General features: G+C 33.5%; 1 protein-coding gene across 5 annotated transcripts in view; it reads right to left on the bottom strand.

Annotated features, from left to right (window-relative positions):
- SF3B1 (splicing factor 3b subunit 1) overlaps positions 1–22,408 on the bottom strand; it is a 48,308-nt gene that overhangs the window by 3,363 nt on the left and 22,537 nt on the right. Inside the window, exons 2-24 of one of the 5 annotated variants that reach the window (XR_001595151.2) lie at positions 18,232–18,398; positions 16,814–16,918; positions 16,308–16,422; positions 14,389–14,468; positions 13,318–13,488; positions 11,946–12,183; positions 10,772–10,984; positions 10,410–10,531; positions 8,488–8,685; positions 8,292–8,393; positions 7,578–7,757; positions 7,159–7,245; positions 6,767–7,037; positions 6,343–6,488; positions 6,101–6,247; positions 5,826–5,951; positions 5,164–5,385; positions 4,693–4,875; positions 4,498–4,609; positions 3,468–3,537; positions 2,959–3,079; positions 2,502–2,633; positions 1,238–1,510 (exon numbers count right to left, since the gene is read on the bottom strand). Coding sequence is in view for 2 of the 5 variants with exons in the window: in XM_036236992.1 (XP_036092885.1) it covers positions 1,238–1,510; positions 2,502–2,633; positions 2,959–3,079; positions 4,498–4,609; positions 4,693–4,875; positions 5,164–5,385; positions 5,826–5,951; positions 6,101–6,247; positions 6,343–6,488; positions 6,767–7,037; positions 7,159–7,245; positions 7,578–7,757; positions 8,292–8,393; positions 8,488–8,685; positions 10,410–10,531; positions 10,772–10,984; positions 11,946–12,183; positions 13,318–13,488; positions 14,389–14,468; positions 16,308–16,422; positions 16,814–16,918; positions 18,232–18,398 (3,511 nt within the window). In the remaining 3 variants the exon portion in view is untranslated. Of the gene's footprint in view, positions 1–1,237; positions 1,511–2,501; positions 2,634–2,958; positions 3,080–3,467; positions 3,538–4,497; positions 4,610–4,692; positions 4,876–5,163; positions 5,386–5,825; positions 5,952–6,100; positions 6,248–6,342; positions 6,489–6,766; positions 7,038–7,158; positions 7,246–7,577; positions 7,758–8,291; positions 8,394–8,487; positions 8,686–10,409; positions 10,532–10,771; positions 10,985–11,945; positions 12,184–13,317; positions 13,489–14,388; positions 16,087–16,307; positions 16,423–16,813; positions 16,919–18,231; positions 18,399–22,408 lie in introns of those variants that run through there. The other 4 variants (XM_036236992.1, XM_016131041.2, XR_004955725.1 and 1 more) reach the window with 4 other exon arrangements.

Genomic DNA, 22,408 nt, shown 5'->3' with positions numbered 1-22,408 from the left:
ACTATCATCTCCCATGTTAACCAAATCTGTTTATGATAAGTAACTGAATTATTCATTTCACAGTTACTCAACTGAGTATGAACACTGGATAATGGGTTTGCAATGGATAACAAAATGAGTTTATACTCTCTGCTCTTAACAATAATAAAAGTGCCTTAAAGGTGTAACAACAACAAAAAAATACTTGAACTTACTAGTATCCTTATTTCTTTTATGATAATGTTTAATCTATTAAGCTTCACAGCAAGGCAGTATTCTTCATTAATAAATTTCCCAACTAAAGTATTGGTCTTTTCATTTAGTAATTTTCATTGGCGTTACTATACTCAAATAGTACACACAACTTAATTTTTAACTACTGGTCACGTAAATCAATGATTGTACCATGATGTTCAGGCACATCTCACTGAAGAATATGGAGTAAATGTAATTTACTCCTATTCTAAGGCCCAGCTAGCTAGACTTTTACAGAGCATGAGTCTTATTCTGTCCCCATGTCTTACATATATACCTTGAGAGAATCTGCTGAGTCCTATCAAGTCTCCCTTTTGGAAGCTCATTAATGTGTAACTTTAATCTATAAACAGAAATAACTGAATGGGCTCTAACTTGAGTAGTTATCTTTCTTTAAAAAATAAAGGCAATAAAACAGTCCTTTCCCTTACTACTTGGACCTTAACTTGCCCTTACATGTTTACTTTTTTGTTTTAAAAGTTCTATGTTAGTCTAGATAGTTAAAAGTATCAGGAATCTGGATGTCAAAAAACTCAAGCAATAGTATATCAGTGGTCACCACCATGCAATTGGAATAGTTTGTCTCTGGCAGACTATCAGTAGTTCAAACCTAACAGAAATCTTTGCTTCACCTGCTATAACAAGCTAAAAAGGTCTCTTTGCCACATCAATAATCTTGTACACATCATTTTCTCTAATTATTTGACTTTAATTTTTAAAATAAAAGTTGATTACTGGTATTCAATATATATCCAGTCTAACAGATAGGAAAGAAAATTAAAAAGGAGAGGGAGCACTTGGAAGAGAATAATTTAGGAACTTGTAACATATTTATTATTTGAAGATAATAAAAGTCATATTAATAGTTTCATAAATATCTAAGCTAACAGTCCCCCTTCTTAACTGCATCACAGCAAATAGGTCACATAATAATTATTTCCATAAATTCTAAAATAATAGAAGAATTTTAAGTATTTTCTTACATTTAGTTCAAGTCACTTACCTATCCATTAAAGCATCTTCAAGTAATGGTGTTACAGCATAAATGTAGTCCTTTCCCATTTCACCAATGTATTCAAACAAGAAGGAAAGTGATTTTAACACTCCATTTTGAACATTCAGTTCAGGAACTCTGTATTCATTCATTAAGGCAGGTAGTACTGTGAAGGGTGAACATGTTTCAGCAACAATAGCTATTGCTACAGTAGTACAAACTCTGTTCTGCCTTTCCTGAACTTTGAGGTTGTTTAAAAGTGTAGCCAGTACGTCATGAGGACTAGAAAAAAAAATAATAAATGTCATCAACAAACTGTTAGATTACAAGTCAAAACTTTTTTTCAGAGGGAAAAGAAAAAATACAAAGTAATGAAACGTTATGGTAAGTAATCGCTGGGAACATATTAATTTTATGATAAAATACAATACTTTCAAGTCATTGGCATCACTGTTTCTACTTAAGAACTTCATTTAAATTAAAATGTCCATTTTAAAGAAAAAACTCAAGTGGATTCACTTTCATATGGAATTTTGGTCTTTAGTAAATTTCCTGAAATATGAGGCTTCCTTATGGTAGTACTCAAACTGAGGTCTCCCATGCCACAACACATAAAATCTTTTTTCCATATAAGGCCCCAGGTACAATCCCTGGGATCTCCGACGTAGGCTTGTGCTAAACTTACCTGAAACTAATAGAATTATTGTTACTGCTACAAAAAGGGAGTAGTGGGAAGATTTCATCTAATTAATTAATCTGCTGTTAGTTATGTTTTATTGCCTGAAAACACCTTCTCTGTTATTAAGCCACACATGCATATAGTACCTCCTTTTCTATAATGACTGCAGTTTGGTTCTGAGGGCGTGGAAGCAAGCAGCTATATATTTAAAAAAATAGCTTTAATTCGGTTGTCTGTGGATTTTTAGAAAAATATTTTTAAAACGCATATAGCACTAACATAAAGATATGAATCTTTTAAATTAAGAATTGGCCTTAATATCTCAAGCAGTATCCTAAAAAGGACCACCAAAAAATTTGAAATTATTTTGAGAATAGTAGTTTTCCTCTCTGAAAATATGTGATTAAATAAAAATTTAAAACCTCCCACTTATTGTTAATTCAACTTATAAGAAAACTGAAAGTTAGTGGTTAAATGAAATGCATTCTCAATTGTATTCACAACATGCTGAGATTAGTACAGAAACATTTTCAACATTACAATAGGTTTATTACAAAGTAAACCATACATATAATGGAAATAAATAGTACTTACCCAATGGCCTTTGCAATATAACCAAATGTGTTGACTGTAGCTCTACGAATAGCTTTTTTGTGAGCTTTTAAGAGCTCTAAAAGCTCAAAGCAAATCCTCATCCACTCCCTTGCTGATACATATTCAGCTCCCCTAATTTAAAAAAAAACAAAAAAAAAAAGTTAATTTTATGTCAATAAGAAGTTTTAAAAGGTAAACTTGCAAATTGGGCTCTCAAATAATTAATTACCAATTTTAAGCATTAAATAAAAATATTACTCCAGAAAAAAATGGTTTAGTTTTAAAACTATACTGCCATGCCCCACTACCATCCAAATTAAAATTTCACTGAAAATATTAATACTATGTAGCCTGACCATATATACTTACATTAGCAACATTAAACAAACTTACAAAGTGAATAAAGTGGTTAAATGTGAAAGCGAATACCACTTGTAAAAATGTTTAATCTGCTTACCTGTCAGCAATACGTCCAACAAGATCGATACAATTCTCTTGTACTTTTTCATGCCTGTTCTTTAAGATGGGGGTGAGTCTAGGCAGCAGATCTTTAATTGGTGGGGTCATCTTATGCATACCTATTTAATAGAACACACTATCAATTAACATTTGAACCGCAATCTTTGTTCACTTTTCCTTTTACTTAACAACATAATATATATGACTACACATAAATATAAACTTATAGCTGCCTATGGAAAGAAAAAAACCCAGATTCTAACCAGACTCAAAATTGTTTTTAATTCTTTATTAACAACTTCTGATTATGCATAGAAATGAAAGAAATTAGTGAAGTGACTTAAAGAATGATGGATACTCAACAAAAAAAGTTTTATTTGGTTCTGAAATGTATTTGTACACTGACATTTAAATATGGGGACAGCTTATGTTCCGGCCATACACAACAATATAAGCCAGAGGTAGACAGTAAATTAAAGCAAAATTGTCCAGAAAGGGCCCCCTTACCCTTTAACTGCAAAACAAACAGATCTCCAGTCTCCCTGCAATGCAGGGCATACTTGGATGGTATTTACACCTATGAAGAGAGAAAAAAGGAGGCAGCTGGCAGGGGCTCTTGCTCTAACTAGAACTGCTTGCTCTGATTCTCTCTCCATTGCTTTTCCCATGTGTCCCTGACGAACAATATGGTTTACAACTCCCTGAAAACTAGAGCCTCACAAGTAGCCAAGTAACTGACTTTTGGCAAGTAGCTATCTTCAATTATAAAGGACAGGGCTGAACTGGGGATTATATGTAAGTGCAATGGTTCAAAGATCTATAATTGCATAAAAATCCTTTATTAACACAAGAGATACAGTGGCTGGCACAGCCAACTATTATGACTTGCTAGGTTATTTCTGCCCCTCTAACCCTGTAAAGGTTACTTTTCAATAGTCATGTTCAATTACAATACAGGATTAAACACGAGACCATTTTTTTGCTTCATCATAATGGCCTTAAAGAATAAAAGCTTCACTGTCCATATCCCAGAGCATTTATATTTGTATTTTTATTTTGGGTTATAAAAATGGATAGTTTTTAAGAACTAGATATAAATAAAAACAATAACTTGAGCAATTCACTTTTCTCTCTGGTTATATTCCAGGAACTTGACAGCAAGCAGAAAAACCTGCCATAATCACTTACTAATTCAAGGTTAAACAAACATATATTTTGTCCTAAAACTAAATTAAAACTTCAAAGTTGTCCCATCCCACTGAATGTGTTTCAGGCAAGACACTATTTTTGAGTTGTGACTACTTCTACTTCTCTTGCAGATCCTAAACTTGCCCTCCTTTCTAAAGTAAAATATAAATGGGTCTTTGAAGATAAGACTACTGTGACATCCCCTGAATTAACTAAAATTATAAAGTACTTTAAAAAGTATCAGAAATCATTACTCAACTCCTAAGTATGATTCTATATTTTACTTAAAAAAAAAAAAAAAAGTTAAAAATAAATAACAAAATTCTTACATGACCAGCAAATTTCATACCTATTACATTTACAATGGCCTTCAGTGCTCCAAGAATGCTGCCCAGTACTTCAGGGTACTCTTCACCCAAATACTCATATAAAACAACACCCAAGTGCCCCATCAATTTTTCCTGCAATAAAAGAAATATGTTAAAATGTGACTATTTGCATTAACTATTTGGTGAAGAAATAAGAATCTGACGTAAAAGTTTACCTCTTGACAAGTCTTCATGACAACAGCAGTTCGAGAGATCAAGTCAGCTGCTTGTTGCCTAACTTTAGCTGATTTGTTATTTAAACGCCACAAAACTGTACCACAGATCTGAGGCAAGTAAGGTTTGACTCGTTTGCCAAGAGCATTGACCACAGTGCCAAACCCATTCAACATTACTGAGTCCTAAAAAAAAAAAAAAAAGAAAAAAAAAAAAGCCAATTAAAAAAAAACTAAAATAAAAACCTACATTTTGGGGAACTAGAAATCAGTTTGTTCAAATGTACTAATATTCCAAAATAAAATCTAAGATTTTGAGGTAGAAGACTGTTTTTCATAGCAGACCAAATGATAACATGAGCATTTAAAAAATTATTTCAAATTTAATTACTTTTTAGTGATATTTACTTGAAAAGTAATGCTTTTTCACAAATATGAAAGTCAGTGGCTACTTGTTCTAATAAGTATTATTACCTCTGTAGTCTGTTCTTGGAAAGCATAAAGAATACCATCAATCAGCTGTTCTTCAAGTTTATGATCAATATCTGCTGCTCCCAAGTTGCCCATAATTTTCTCAATTGTTTCCATCACCATTTTTCTGTACTGTTCAGCTTCATCTTTCAGATCATCCACAATCCTGGATATAATTTCTGCAGCACCTACTTTGTTTGCCAACTCCACAGTAGTATCAACTAACTAAAATGAGGAAAAAAACCACTGAATTTATTGCTCTTTCAAGGAAATAAGCAGTCATCATAAAAACCAAGTATTCTAAAAATACTATTCAGCTAGTAAGCATGCTGAAAAAAATTAACTACTTTTAAAATGTTAAGATAAAGGTGACTTAAATGTACATTTAAGTCAAGGTGATTTAAGGTAAGATTATATTCATGTTTCACCTAGCCAGATCGAGCATTTCATTTACTAGACAAAAACATTAATTCATAGTTGAGTATGTATGCTATAATGTAAAATCAAGATCAAAGTTAATTCAATAAAATCCATCTCCTTTCACAATTAAGCACATACAAACTGTGAAGTTATCGGGACAAAAATAATATGTAACATTCATTCAAAGTGACTTAAAGAATTAGTTGAAAGAATTTTTTGAAAAATTTTTTACAATTAAAGCTTACCTGTCGGTAATTTCTTCTATCCAAAGCCATTCTGTGTTGCCAGAAGTGTTTAAAAAAGGGAGGAAGAATCTCTGTTTTAATGTAGTTTGCTTCTACACCATCTGTTCCACAACACTGCTTTACTACCTAAAAGGTTAAAAAACAGTAATAGTAAATATAGTCTTGGCTTAATATATAGGATTAGAGTTTTTTAAAATGCTTTAAAATTCTCTTTCAGCCATGAAACACACCCAACTTAGATTAACAGATCTGGAACAATAATTTGAAACAATTACCTTCAGCACAATTTTCTTCATTTCTTCATCAGGAGACTGAAATTCTCGAATAAGAATTAACATCACTTCTCTAGTATAGTAGTTGGCATATTCTGCATCCATGAGAGGAATAAGATATCCAATAGCCTTTAAGAAGGCAGCCAAACCCTATTTTAAAATAAAAATATATATACTTGATAAATTAGATTTAAGTTGCCTTAGCTTCTATGAGTAGGAAAAAAAAATCTAATTGGTGGAAATACCTTTCCTCTGTGTTGGCGAATACCCTTCCATAGAGGTTTTAACACAGAATCAAAAGATTCGATACCATAAGGAGTTGCTGCTTCAGCCAAGGCAGCAATGGCCAAAGCACTAATGGTCCGAACTTTCTGCTGCTCATCTACAAGACCTATGAAACCAAACATAAGTTTTATCTAAGCAATAATATTACCTAATTTCCACATCATTAACCAGATTCTAGCAATATAATCTAACTGCAAAATCTGTTCACCTTAGACAAATGTAGGCAAAAACTAGTATGAATCAAAGCCTATTAGCATATATCACAAAACCCATCATAAACTATATATTGATGTAGTTAAAGCCCTTATTATCCCTACAAATCAGTAACCCAAATTCCAGGACACTTGCCTTGTGAAAGATAAACAAAGTAATATAACAACTTACCATGTTCAATGATTTCAACTAAACTTCTCAGATGTGGCAAGATGGCACAGCCCATGAGAATAGCTATCTGCTGTACAATCTTAATACCAGTATGTCTCGCTTGCCAGGACTTCTTGCTTTTGCACACAGCCTTTAAAAAAGGCAATAATGAGGGTATGCCCAGGGCAGAGGCTACAACAGCAAAAGCTCTAGCTGTTGTGTTACGGACATATTCATCCATGTTATCTATATCAGGCCTCATGGTAGAGATCATAGTAGCCAGACCGGCAGCCTAAAAGGTCAAGAAAAAGGGACCGTCATGAATTGATGACATTAACCATCAATCATTTTCTTCTATAGTCAAATAATCCCGTCAACAGATATAAAACTTTATTTTCTAGAAACATAAATACCTTTGCCAAATTAGAAATAATCTCTCGGCCTTCCACTCTTGCATAGTAATCTTCATCAATCAACAATGGTTCAATAACCACAAGGATCTGAAAAAGAGAAAGAGCTAAATTTTCACACCAATTACTAATGTCATCCTCATGTAACAAAATTATATACATATATTATAGAATGTCATTTATATTTAAAAACACAAGTATACACATACTTGTGTGTGTGATGTATGTGCAAATAAAAAGGTCTGAGAAGACATGCAAATCTAACATTAATAACTATCTTGCAAGGGGACAAAATTTTCCTTTTTACTGTAAATGTATATCATCTAAAAAAGTTATCACTTTAGAATTTTTGAATTTCACAAATATATGTAAGTCGGTAAAAAAAATCCACAAATTCCTTTCACATTAAAAAAATATCAAACCTTGTGCACATATGGTCGAACTAAGTCATCAAGTTTGTATAATATTCTGTCAATAACTTTGACAAGTAAATGACGCTCTTGATCCTCAAGTGTCGGAGACATTAGTAGAGGAAGAATCTGATTAAACAAAGGACCAGCTCCAAATTCACGAGCTTTATCAGTAATCTGACGCAATGCGGCCTATGGGAAATAAAAGTAGAGGTTGTGTTTCTCTGTAATTAAGCATTTTGAAAGAACAATTTACTCCACGATTTTCTGTAACTTAACATTTTAGTGTAAACTTCAGAGTGGCCTGAGTTCACTCCCACCAAAATTACTCTGAAGTTTAATTCCTGTGACAGAAGTTCAATGTTTCCAGTTAATAAAAGGTAATAGAAAAATGGAGCCAGAGAGTTATAATATAAAAACTCTTTAAAGTCTCCTAAAGGACTTCCCAGCTTCAAGCCACAAATGATACTAATACAATTCCTCGCAGAATTGCATTGATTACTTTAGTAGTCTCCAGCATGTTTTAAAGGCCTTAAGGACAAAATGAATCTCATTTCTCAACATCCCTATTAGCATAAAATTCCTTGATTAAAAAGCCAAATCCTTCATACTACACATCTCTCTTTCCCTCATACTATATACCTTTGGTAATGATAAAGAGGTTAACTATAAATTTCTAAACATGAAATTATCATTAACAAGATGATTTAATAAAATGGCACTTACCTTTCTCATTGGAGGAGTTCCATTCTTAATTTTTAAAAGCAACTTCATTATTTTTCTCTCTTTTTGCTCTTCTGGACTAAGTGTTGATTCATCAACATCAACCTAATAGGATACAAAGAAAATAATTTCAAGGTGGGTTAAGATATGATTTGTAATTCCTAAATAAAGCAATTATTTTATTTCTATCATCACTTACCAAAAGTTTATCAAAGTACTGAATATCATCAGGTTTTAAAAATGGAAGATTTCCAGATGGTTGGTCATTAACACTTTTCATAGTTCTATCTTCAGTTTGCATGTGGAAACCAGTCATACCACCCAAAGGTGTTGGAGTTGCCGTCAGCTTTCGAGCTGGAGTTCGAATAGGAACATAGCCAGCCGGAGGAGGAAGTACCTAATATAGTCAAAAGACAAATAAGATTTTCTTAACTTTATTAACTAAAGAACATCATCATGTATCATATCTGCATTTCAAATATTTTACAGTTTATTAGCCAGGAAGCTTTTTGATTAACACAAGAATTACCATCAATCCCATTTTCCTATCTTGTTTAAAATATGTGACAAATATTCATATTTCTCATCTACTATCTAAAATATATTATGGATGTGGGAAAAATGAGATAGCATGAAGCAGGCTTATACAATTCTGGTCGCTTTCAAACATATTAACACATTGGTGAGCCAATACGTCACATAAATGGAAATAAGTGCATAAAACTGCATATAAATAATGCATAGAATGTTATATTTTAATAAAAATCATGTAAATCTCTGCACTAAAATCTCAGTCTACGGCCATGCCATCTGAGTGTGCCCGATCTCATCTGATCTCAGGAGATAAGCACGGTTGCACCTGGTTACCTGGTTAGTACTAGGATGGGTGATCACCTTGGAATACTAGGTGCTATAAGTGGTTTTTAAAAAAAAAAAAAAAAAAAAAGCAAGCATATCTTTTTCTTTCTTTACCCTTTTTAATCCCCCCTCCCCCTCCTTCCTGACCTATGGATGTTGCCATTTCCCTTTAAGGACTGGATCTCTGAAGGTGGAGCGCCTCCTCCACACGCTCGCAGCATGCACCTGGGGCCTGGTGCCCCTGGTGTCCCCAAAGCCTGGCGTGCACCCGGGGTATGGGCCGTAGCTCCACCTGGGGAGCAAACCAGGGCCTTCTGCGTGTAAAGCAGACATGCTAACCACTACACTATAAAGCCACCCAAAAAAGCAAATCTGAATATTTAAGTCGTTCTACAAAAATGAATTAAATGCATAAAAACTACTAAAATATTTACCAAAAACCTGTAAAATACACATCATTTGATTAAGCCAAAAGAATTCACTGAAGATTCACTAAGGAAGATTTTCCCCTGCTACCAATATTAAGGAAATCGATGACTGTTAACTGAGAAGACTCAGGAAATCAACAGATTATAGTGTCTATACCCACAGCTTTATGTGGAGGCTGTAAGAAATTATAAAGCAGAAATTCATGCATATTTGAAACAAATACTTTTACATAAATCTAATGGGAAAAATACATATAAATTGTTAAAAAGCAATAAGCAATGGCAGAAAAGGCTCTGCAATGGCCATCAGCTTACTTAGGTTCCAGCCCTGGTTATGACACCAGCTCTATGTTCACAGACTACCTTTAGACCAGCAAATGGTCCGAGTTGCAGGTACCCAGAAAATTTTATAATTCAAAATAAACATCAAGTTGCTATGATAGAGAATATTTTTTGTGTTACCTGGCAATCCATGAACTTAAATACACAAAATCTCATGAGGCACCAAGTTAAATAACCATAACCTAATTTAACTTAATCCTAGAGCTACTGATAGAACTGAAACATCAAGCTATTCCATATCCCCCAAGGCAGTTCTCAGTGTACATCGTCTTAAAAGTCTGAGATTTCTCACATTCTAAAAGTAATAAAAAGCTTCATGTTATTCAGTTCTTTTCATTCTTATTACTTTTTGGAACTGAAAGAGCTAGAAGAATGGAATGGCAGTAATAAAGTTGGGTAATGCTGTGGAAACTTGACCAGTAAGTTTTTCAAAAAATATTTTAAAAAGAATTCGCATCCTAAAAACCATCACATTAATGTTCCGTGTTATTACCTTATATCCTTCTGGGAACATAGCATCTAATTCTTCATCAGAAAGTGGGCGATTTCTCTCATCAATCTCTCTCTCCCACCGCCAAGCCTGAAGCTGTTCAGGAGTCATACTCATTATGTGACCTACCAAAGAAGCAAATTTCTGTAACAATCTATAATGTAAAACTTTATCATTACACAGGTCCCTGGTATATAAGAAATTAGGATCGATTCTAATATTGAATTGCTTTTATATTATAAACTCAAACCAAGACTTTTTATATCCTCTTATACTTGCTAAAAATAGAATAATATGCAGAAAACACAAAGAAAAAGATCAAAATTGTTCTGGGAAAAAATGATTTCCAATTAGAGAGTTTCTACCTGGAGTAGGTGTAGCCATGTTCATAGCTGGTGTGCCAATTGGTGTTTTTCCAGGGGTCAGAACAGGAGTGCTTCCACCCATCTGACTAGCTGGTGTTTCATCCCAACGTGACTTTCTTTTACTGGCTCCAGGAGTAGGTGTTTCACCAATTGAATCTCCACCTCGATCTGTTCGAGGAGTCTCAGCCCATCCACTTCCATGCCCAGGAGTATCTTTAAAGAAAAAAAGTGAATAAATCTAAAATTTTAAGCACTGTAAAAAAATTCCTTTTTTATTTTCAAACAGCTAACATATTCAAACTGATCGGGTTCAAAATCAAGATATTCCTAAAACAGAGACCCATTTTAAGATTTAATGTTTCATATTTATCCTCCCCTTCACTATTTTTGTTTCTTTTCAACTGATTACAGAAACAATACATACCACTGAGGAACAGGAGAACATTTTTTTAACCACCCATAATACCACAACACAGAGACAGCCACTTTATGTATCCTGAGCCACTTTTCCTTTTCCTGTAAAGATTACTGTACGTGTACAATTCTATACTGCTTCTTTCAACAATGACATATTTACTGTCCCTTGTTAAAATTCTTTATAAAATTTTAATAGATGTACTACTAAATCTTACCTTTCCACAGCTAATTTCATAAACATTCGATGAAATATAGCTTTAGATGCTTTACATAAAAAGAGACTGGGTCAAATTTATACAGACATAAAGTAGAACACAGATTCTACCAGGGGAGGAGGAAGAAATGAGGAGTTGTTATTTAATAGGTACAAAAGTTTTCGTTTGGAATGATGAAAATGTTCTAGAGATCAATAGTAGTGATGGTTGCACAACACTGTGAAAGTAATTAATGCCAATGAAAAAATGGTTAAAATGGTAAATTCCATGTTATGTATATTTTGCCATAATAAAATAAGAGGTTATACTATGAAGTTTACTTTTTCCTAATGTTTTCCCTAAAATAAATCTTAAATCTCAACGAGCAAAAAACATTAAGAATATGATCTGCTCTGTTCTTATCTGTACCTAGAGCAGCTGATAATTGCCTGTTTAGCCAAAACCAGAGAGAACAGATTTCAATCTATAAATATACCACTCATTAAGTCAAACACAATTTCAAAATTTCACCCCCACACGCATCCAAACTCCATTAGAAGTACCTCTTTCTGTTTTGGGGGTCTCATCCCATCTGTTTTTACGAGCACTAGAAGTTGCGCCTCCATGGCCTGGTGTGGCGTGGCCCGGTGTATCACCTCGTCCAGGAGTAGCAGCTCCCGTTGGTGTGTGACTAGGTGTAGGATCCCATATTTTTGAACCTGGGGTTGCTCCAGGAGTCTCACTTCCCTTTGCACGACCTGGTGTCTCATCCCATCTTAAGGAAGGGGTGTGTCCAGGGGTCTTAACAGAGCAAAAATTTTTATTTCACACAACTACACACCCACATAAAAATAACTAGAAAATTTTCTGTTAAAAACTTTTTAAAACGTATTTTAGTTCTATTCTCTATAATCAAGTTAGAGTAGATTATCCTTGTTTAAGATTACTTACTTTCTAGCAAATATGTTTATGACTATAAACAATTTAATGTTAAAATGTGGAATGGTGAAAAAAAGCCCTAGTTTAAAAAAACAAAGCATTTTGAGTATGAATCTTGCTTAACAGTTCCATGGCTCTGGGAAAGTCACTAAGGTTTCTCTATCTAGAACTGTAATCAAAAAATTGCAGCTTTAGTCATATCGGTACTTTTCAACCTAGGGCTTAAAGACATATACCCATTGAGGTCTCACTGAAAAATACTATTTTTGTGTTTTCATTCAATTCTGTATGGGTATTTAACATAAGCATGTTTTGGATCACCTGGGTAATTTAACGAGATACTGCCACGATTTCAATCCTTGGTCTACATTTACAATCACATTTGTAATATTACTCTAACTGATGCTGCAAGACTAGTGAAAAAATATTACAAATGAATTTACATAATCAAAGGTTCCATGGCATTTCAAATAGAGACCCGTAGTAGGTAACATAGGGCATTAGCACATGACAGCAAGAGACCCTGCACAGTAAAGGCAATACCGTTATCAAAACAGTAACTGGTTTAATGTAAGCAAAACAAATCCGCATTTCAATAATGACTCTCGTAAGTCTTCTACAGGTTTTGCAGTATACTTTTTTTTTAAAGTTGTGTACTCTATCCAACACAAGAGTTCTATCTACCTTTATTTGCAAACCTACATAAATACCATAACAAATTTAAGACTCAGTATTTTTTCCTTTAAAAAAATTCTAAATATTACTCAGGGTTTAGAAAATCTCAATTAGGTCAGTAAAAGTACATTAAACTGTTCAAAATCTCAATTTTTGTTGGTACCTTATCTTGGACTTTGAGCCTCCAGAACTATGAGAAAATAAATGTCTATGTTTAAGGCCCCAATCTGTGATATCTTATGTCAATGAGAGCAAACTAATACCTACTATATGAGAAAAAAATGTTTTAAATACTAATAATAGAAAATAAAATGAAATCACCTCAGCCTGATCCCAACTTGACAGCTTCTTGGGAGTGGCACCAGGAGTTTGATCAGCTGTTTGATCCCAACGCCGTTTTCGTTTTGAGGGAGGCTGGGACGCTGCTGCTCCATTGACGACTTTTAGTTCTCCAGCTTTAGCTTTTTCTGCTAGTTGTTGCCTAATTTCTCTCTGAAAACACATTTGAATAAGCAGTGAGTATCTTTAAAATGTTTTCAATATATTTTTATATCATTAGTACAGTCATTTCTATTTAATGCCATTTTATTCTCTCATTCTCCTTTCTATGCTACTATAGTCCCTACCCCTTATTTTTCCTCTTTTCTATTTTCAGTTTCATACAATATCTTCCTGCACAACAGATGAGCAAGTACAGAATCTGTTAACACAAAGGATCCTATTTTATTTAGTGAAGTAAAATCATCAGTCAATGGTAGAGAACCAAAACTCACATAAACGGCATTTCAGAGAATGTAACAAAATTTGAAAACTGGTAAAAAGTTAAAAATTTTAAATTGTTATAACTATGTAAATGTTAAAAATATTATCCAAACAAATGTATATTTAATTTACCCTGTGATTTTCAAGTGGGGTTCTATCACCCCATTTAATCCATACAATATTATGAATATTACATTCATAATAGTTATGAAGGCTATTAAAACAAAATGATCTCTGAAGGCCAGCAGGAATTCTTCAGAACTCTCCATGCATATCCAAACTGAATCTTACGGGAGAATTAGATTTTTCAAGAAATGATTTAACTATTTGGCATTTCTTTACACAATGGTTTCAGACACACTACTATCAATCCTCCCCACAGATATATTCTCTAGAAATACATATGTATGCATGCACATTGGTTAAGGGGCTAGGGCCTAGAAAAGGATATATGAAAAGTTTAATTTGGGAGGTGGAAGAATCTTGAGTAAGGTTCATTCTCAACTTAATTTTTATTAATACTATTAAAATATTACCTGTACAGAAAATAAAAAGGAAATATAAAAGCCTCTCAATTGCAACCTTCTTTACATTCTTTCACAACCACTAAAATAAAAAGCAAGTTCATACCTCTTCTTTAGTCAAATGCTGTTCTCGCATTACATCCATATAAGTCCTAGCATTCATTTTAGGATCAGGGGTCTTCCCTCCTGCAGAAAAGAACAGCAACAGGACAAGAGTACAATAAATAAAAGATAATTAGGTTTAACTGATTTATCTGCCCTGCTCTATTATTATGTTATTCCATAATCATTTAATTTATTTTTTGATGAAAAACTTTAATAATTATACATCTTACTTTTTATTGAGTTTGCTGATCAATTTAACCTGTTTGAACACAAACATATCTACAGCAGTTTAAAACAAATATTTTAATGCATTTAAAAACAAAATGACAGCACAGTTTAGTCTTCAGAAGTGATGGGTTCCTGGGTTGCTAATCCGGAATACGTACACTTTCTTGCCTTTGTCTCCATCAGCAGTTCTGACTTCAAGCAGCAGAATAGAAGCCTAGAAAATTATCTCTTTACCATTAGTAACACTTTGGAAAGATATTTATATGCAAAACATTACCTGTTCCAAGCTGTTAAAATCCTTACTACAAATAACTATGACTAGATAAGTTCTTCATACTTAAGTTCTTTCAATGTTCTAAACATTATAGTTTAGAAAATCTGATATTTAAAAATTATACCTAAATCTTATTCTGATGTCATGTTACTAAAAAGGGCTTCATGCTTTTTAAGTTTTGTTGACCCAGAAACATATTTTTAACATTTTCTTAGAAAGTATAAATTACGACTGCAAATATACTACTTGAATATATTACTTCTACCAGTTATGATGCACACAGAAGAAAAGTGGTTACAAAGAGATGTGTTAGTCTCTTGGTTAAAGTTTCAATATTTGCTTTTCAAACTTCAAAATATCTTAAAGAAGCCCAAACAGTATATAACAAGATTCAGAGGCACACTACATTTTAGAAATGTGATAATTAGCTATACAGTAGTATAGCATCACGATGTAGGAAAATATAATAAAATTCCAAGACATTTCCTATGCTGAAGATCATGCCCAATTGGTAGTGCCATTCTTTCTGACACTAGCTCTGATAAGACTTCCTTTGGAATACTTTTTCACCATAATCTAGAGAGGATGTGTTGAACTGCACCCTTAAGAATGCAGACAGGACTGGCATATAGCAGTACTGCTGTAGGAAAGAAATTAAGGACAGTTAGTATGGGCCTGTGAATTCTGACATACATGTTTAAATCAATTACAATTATGCAAGTAAAAAAAGAATATCCCTACTAATTCATGCAGGCTGAAAGTCTAATTTATAAACCTGCAGCAGAATCTCATTTTAAGAAACAGGCACCTAATTTTGATTTTGAAACTCACTCACCTGAGGAAAGCTTCCATCAGGTTCACTATGCCCCTTGTGCTGACCTGCACACTAAAATTAGCAAAACAGACTCCAACTATTAAAAATATCAAAGTTCTTGTACACATACTTTTGTTTCAACTTTAAGTATGCTTAAAGCAAAGTAGGTGCATTTACTAAACTATATTTAGAGCAATACAGGGGGAGCTCTAACGTGAGAAACAATTTCTCAGAAATAACAATCCTAAAGTCTAGGATTTGGAATGAAAACTTTCAATAATTTGATAGTATTTTGAGCAGAAACACACATTTGTTCAAAGTATAGAAAGCATACCCAAAACAAAAGTAAAAGAAAAACCTTTAACCCTTTGCGTTTCTATGGCATTGGCTCATTATTTTCTTGTCCTTCTACCTGGAAAGAAAACTTGCATTATAAAGATGAAGAATATGGCATCTGTGACTTCAACCAAATCTATACACATCTATAATAAGGGGGACTTTAAAAAAGAAAACCAAATTCATAAGCATGCCAAAAAAAATCAAAGGGCTAAAGACAACTTAATACAAATAAATTTGTGAATACTTATAGAAAAGTGGGAATTACCATCTGCAAAAGGATCAAGACGCTCTGGGGAAATTATCATGGTCCGCCTGTGCTTTTTGTATTCATCTTCCCGGTCTGCAATCTTCGGAGGTCGGTGCTCAGCAAATGGATCATACTGAAAAGAGGTTATGTCTCACTTAATACTCACTTTATTAAATAACCAAACAAAATACCACAGACAAAACCTGAATATTATAAAACATGTAAAAATGTTTAATAAATGCCTAATAAAATATTCTGTATCATTTTTTAGGGATGTTAAGATGAAAAAAATAAAGAATATAGAAATGAGATGACAAACATGCCTCTATTTCCATAATTCAAATCTTCATAAAATGATTACCTTTGTAAAATTAACTAAGTAACATTTTAATTCTTTCAAATCAACTCTCCTCAAAACAATCTAATAACTTGATTCCCTATATGTGGGCTTCCCTAGGAATTGAAACATTTAGTTTTCTTTGGTTGAATAAATTCTTAGTTTTAACAAAAAAGAAGAAAGTCACCTGTTCTGTTGACTGTGGTATATCATTAAGCAATGCCACAGGAGCATGATATCCAGGCTTCTTCTGACCAAGCAAACTTGTAGATGATGAGTAGTCATCGTCATCCTGCAACAAAATGTCCCCCAAGAGCCAGAACTTAAAATGTCAGAACTTAAAAGTTAGAAAAATTATGCAGAGATTCAATATGAAATCAAGACTTGCTGACAGTGTGATATCTACACTCTGGTTCATAAAACTTGTTAACACTTGGGTATTCTTTTCAACTCAAAAAAGCTATGAAAGAAATTAAGCTTAGTTCTCTTTACTCTTCTGAAAACATTGAACAAGAAATGTATTCTGTGGAAATCAATTAAAGTATGTATGAACTAGAAAAACCTGAGCATATATCATTTTCTCACAGAAGGCATGATGAAATTTGTTTTCACATTCAGAAACTATAAGGAGCTTATTAAAAACTCTTCAGTTTCCTTATTTATCTCATTTAAAAAACATGACTTAACCACAGAAACAAGAAAAACAATTCATTCTAAGTGTATTTGCTTTCCTTGTATAAACAAAATATTACATTGTTACTTTTCTAGTGTAAAAAGTGCTACAGTGAATAACTCTCAGGAAAATCTTAACACCTCCTTTATTTTTACTTAAAAATGAAAGGACGATTTCCCCCTCAGCTTCTGGAACATATAGCCATCACTGTCTCTTACCAGTAATATGAATGACTTCTAGAAATTTTATCTTTTGGAATTTAAAAAAAAAAAATTTTTTTTTAGCAGCAACTATAAAATAAAATGTGGCTTGAATGCCATAAAAATAACAAGTTTGATAATCTATATATATAAAATGTCTGTTACTGAAACACAAAAATGGAGTTATTTCACAAAATTTGGATGTCTGTGATGATCTGACAAATATAAGCTATGTGGAATATATAAAAACACTGTGAAAGATATGCTTCGAAATGAGAGGTCGTCATTCTCCAGAGTAAATGAAACAGGTATGAGAAGTCCATCAATATTAAGATGCTAAGGAACAGCATGAAGCACAAGACAGAAATCAAGTCACAAGGACAAATGGTTGTCTACTAAGAATTCACTTCTCTAATGGCTATTCTAGATAAATAAGTGGGTAACAACAGGGATTTACTTTACAATGGTTAATGATTTGCAGGTGCTTTGTTGGATAAACTAGTTTTAACATAAGGATTCAAAACTAAGCACTTCCAGGAGTTTCTGAACCTAAGACAGGGAGGACACTTTCAATAGTTTTATCAATAGTTTTAGCCTCCAAAAGAAAGATTTCCCAAACACCAAAATGTCTCTCCAGGTTAAACCAGATGATGATGACTCAAAGAGAAAATCCCTTTTCATTTCTTGCTCTCCAACAAAAAAGGCTTGACTCTTATATACTTTGTAACTTACATCTTCAAGTTCAGTTGCAGCAATTGATGTGACATATCCAGCAAATCTGCTATCACTTCCACCATAAATTTCCTGGTCATAATAACCTGTAGAATCAAGGCCCACTCCTTGTGCTTCATCAAGAGCTGCCTTCTTGCCTTGAATTTCTCGAATCTGTGCTTCAATATCTGTAAGAAAGTTAACAAAGACTTTAATTTCATTTTCCAGCAAGCACTGAACACAATGCATTTTCCTACTAGGTATTCTCAAAATGCTCTTCTACGGCAACAAACTTTAAAATAATTATACCGTTTGGGGGCTAGAATCGTGTCAGGTACTGATTTTTAACCTCCTCCACCTCAACATGTACAGAAAAGATGCTTACTATTTCATCCATTACAAATTACTCTTACCTTAATAAGAATGAGCTACCAAAATTTACTTTATCACTGTTGAATTCCAAACCTTTCCCTAATTAAAAAATCACATTGTCGATGTTGATTAGGGACCAAGAACAAAATACTCAAGACTATTTAAACTCAATACTACCAGAAATGTAAAAACAATAAATAGTACCATAGAGAGTGGTTCTCAAATTTGAATGTGCAACAAACCACACTCTTAATAGTAAAATAAAGGATAAAATCTAAATTCTTTAGCACAGAATTCAGAGTTCTACACATTCTGGCTGCAACCACCATCACAGTTATTATAGTTTTATGATTACAAGTCTGAGCTCTGGAATCAAAATGTCTGCCTTCAAAGAAAGAATCTTTTTCTAATTAATATATTATTTAAACTCATGTCTATTGGTTTCCTACAACATAAAGTTTTGATTTAAGGATTAAATCACCCAAGCACCACGTTCAAGCCAGAAGTTTGACATTTAGAAGATGCACATTTGTCGAATAAAGTATCAACTTTTTTCAACTGCTTTCCAAACCTCCCAATTTTGAATTTTTCAAGACCAGAAAAAATTAAAACAGTGCAATGAACACCTACATACTCTTCGCCTACATTCATCAACTGTCTATGAGATAAAGGAAATATATGTGTACATGTAATTTTTCTAAACCACTTAAACTCCCTAATATTTCAGCATGTATTTCCAGATCTACGACATTCTTCTATATAACCACAACAGTATTCACATGTTCAAGAAATTAAACCTTAAATAACATTATCATCTAATATATATAGTCTAGCTTCCAATCACCCCAACTGTCCTACTAACAGCCTTTCCAAATGTTCTTCTTTGATCCATGACCCAATCAAGAACCAGGTACTACATTTAGTTGTTGAGACTAGTCTCCTGCAAACACAGACTAATCATCCAAACATTTTTAGTCTTTCCTGACACCAACTAACTTTAAATTACAAATTAAATGTTTCATTTTAACTATCTGAATAACACTTTGGTGTGGAGTTAGGTCAGTGATTTCTGTAGCCTAACAAATAGATGTTTCAATTCTTGCCAGCTCATTACCTTCAAATGAATTAAACTCTTTAATACCAAGCATTTTAAAAAGCTCATTTATTAACTAGTTTAAAAGGACTCCAAAAGGAAAAGATTCAAATGGAATAATGCAAATTCCCAACCCCCATTCCCAGCTAAAAGAGATAATCCTCAAGATGGGTGCAGCTTAAAACAGAAAATGTAATAATTTGACATAGTCTAAGGCACAGCTGGGCCGCATTTCCCTACAGGAACAAGTCTCAGAAACTCAATGGAGTAGGGTTACGTACTGAACTAGCAGCCTCAGTTTGTAATCAGATCTCCAAATTCTTATAGTGTCATACAACCACCATCTCCACAGTTATTACCTTTTCTTGCATCTCTCCCCTCAAAACTGTTATAGCAGCCCAGGAAGCCAGGGGCCTTGGCCATGATTAATCACAAACACAAATACCCTCATTTGAGCAGGGTGGTTAATTTTACTATTCTACTTTTACTGTTTGTAGTATTTTTTTTTTTTTAATTTTAAATCCATGTTTGCTACGTCCCTCACCCTCCACCCCTCCTACAAATACATTTTTTCTTCTAGAATACAGAAGAAACCACTCAGTGGTTAGCAAGACTGACTCAAGGGTGAGTAGAGATTTACTCTTAATTTTTTCCTTCCTGAACATTTCCATTTCTGAAATACTGTCGAAATTTTGTTTTTGTTTTTTTTTTAAACTACGGAGATGCATGTATCACTTTTAAGTAAACAGGTTCTTTTAAAGGACTACAAATGTTACTGCCATCAGGATCCAGGTAGGAAACACAAATGGGTGACCTGGACAGCCAAGAAGTATGTAATCGCCTTTCTACAGCATCACGATAGTTTACTGACTGACCACCTGCATCGAAATCACTTGGAGCACCTGTAACAAGAACAGACACTTCTAGGCATCAAATCCACTGAGTCGGAACCTCCAGCTTAAGAGCCGGTTTCCACATTAACACCTCAGGAAACTTGTATTTGGCCCTTCACCTACCTCCATTTCCAGCGCAGCCCATTCTTACTAAAATTTTCAATTTAGAAAATTATTTTATACTTTTTTTTCTAGCTCATATATGTATAAGTAAAAACAAGAAAGAGGTACTGTTTAACGAAAATTGCATCATACTATACATTATCATTGTGCAGCTTGCTTCCCTCCACTTGATACATCACAATTTTCCTTCTAAAAACTTTTACATTCTAAGTTTTCAGCAGCTAGTCCTTTATTAGAATACACATATTCAAGTGCTACTTTCATCTACTAAATTTTACCTGATTTTATACTTACTGATGAGCAACAGCGTTTTCTAATGACAAAGATACACAAAACATTGAATTAGTGTTTGTATATGACAAATATTAAGAATAGGTAAAGCTTGGCAATGGGTTAAACTGTGTTCGTTTTATTTTTTCCTACACTTTTCTGTATGTTACACTATTTCACAATAAAAAGGTACTTTTGATTTGTAGAATTCATTAAAAGTAATTTTCCAATTCTCCCCCACCCATGCCTGCAATGGTTTGTAAAATTCCAGTTTCAAATTTTATAAACACATCTTTGGGAAAGGCAAAAAGTTGCCTCTAACTCCTTATTTTCAAAGCTTTGTAACACTAAATTATAGCTCTTGGTATGCAGGTATTTCTGTACTTTCTTAAATACGAACTGACTAAAAATGAGCAAATATTCATTTCTGGCAACAAATAATCAATGCTTAAGATTTGTTGGCAGACATGGGAAAGAAATGAGAGGGAACATACTAAAAAGAATAGCCAAAGTCCCAAAATATTAACTACAAGACTTGAGGAGGTAGAGAAGGAAACGTTTATGCGAATCTCTCCCTACTTCAATCATAACAAAAACTGTTCCCACCTAACCCATTTCAAATTTAGACTCCCTGTCAAACGTGACTCCTTTCACATTCAGATGTGAAAGATGAAAAGTTACTGTCTGCCAACGACTGGACTACAGACTAGGACCTTCTAGTGGTCACACTTAAGACTGCTAAGAGCTGACACTCTAATCCATTTGAACCCATAAATATTCCAATCTTCATGTTGTGTATCAATAGTTTGTGCCTTTTAATTACCCAACAGTATTATATGTACTATAGTGTGTTTATCCATTCTCTATTTGAGTGGCATCCAGGTTGTTTCAAGGTCATGAAGATTACAAATAAAGCTGCTCTAAACACTGCTGTGCAGGTTGTTGTGTAAACATCGAGTTTAGAATCACTTGAGTAAAAACCTAGAAGTATAGTAAGTATACATTTAATACTATAAGAAATTCAGTCCTTTTGATGGGCAGAGAATTGAATTATTCTGTACAACAGAGGAAGAATTTTGAGAGACAAAATGGAGGAAAGGGAACAAGTAAAAAGAAAAACTGAGGTGAGATTAGTAAAATTCCACAGTTCTGTGATGTTCAATAAAGGGGTGTCAGGAGGTAGAAAAAATTAATGTGGATTTGTAAATTATCATTTTTCTGGATGAAAGCCTGAGTTCTGTTCCCCACCTGACCCCATCTTCAGTAAAATGGGAGTGGGGCACATTGGTATGACTCTTAAGTTACTGATGCTGAACACTTAAAAAGGAAGCAGAGATTGCCTATCTTAACACATTTGAGTAGTCCTTCAAATCTCCAGAGTTGGTATTGTCTGGAAGTGGTTTTAAAGAGTCTTAAACAAGAAATTAGAGTACTAGGTAAGCATTAG

This window comes from Rousettus aegyptiacus, unplaced genomic scaffold (assembly GCF_014176215.1).
Source record: "Rousettus aegyptiacus isolate mRouAeg1 unplaced genomic scaffold, mRouAeg1.p scaffold_m13_p_2, whole genome shotgun sequence".
In the NCBI taxonomy this organism is placed as follows: Eukaryota; Metazoa; Chordata; class Mammalia; order Chiroptera; family Pteropodidae; genus Rousettus; species Rousettus aegyptiacus.
This window is presented reverse-complemented; position numbering and strand designations above follow the sequence as displayed.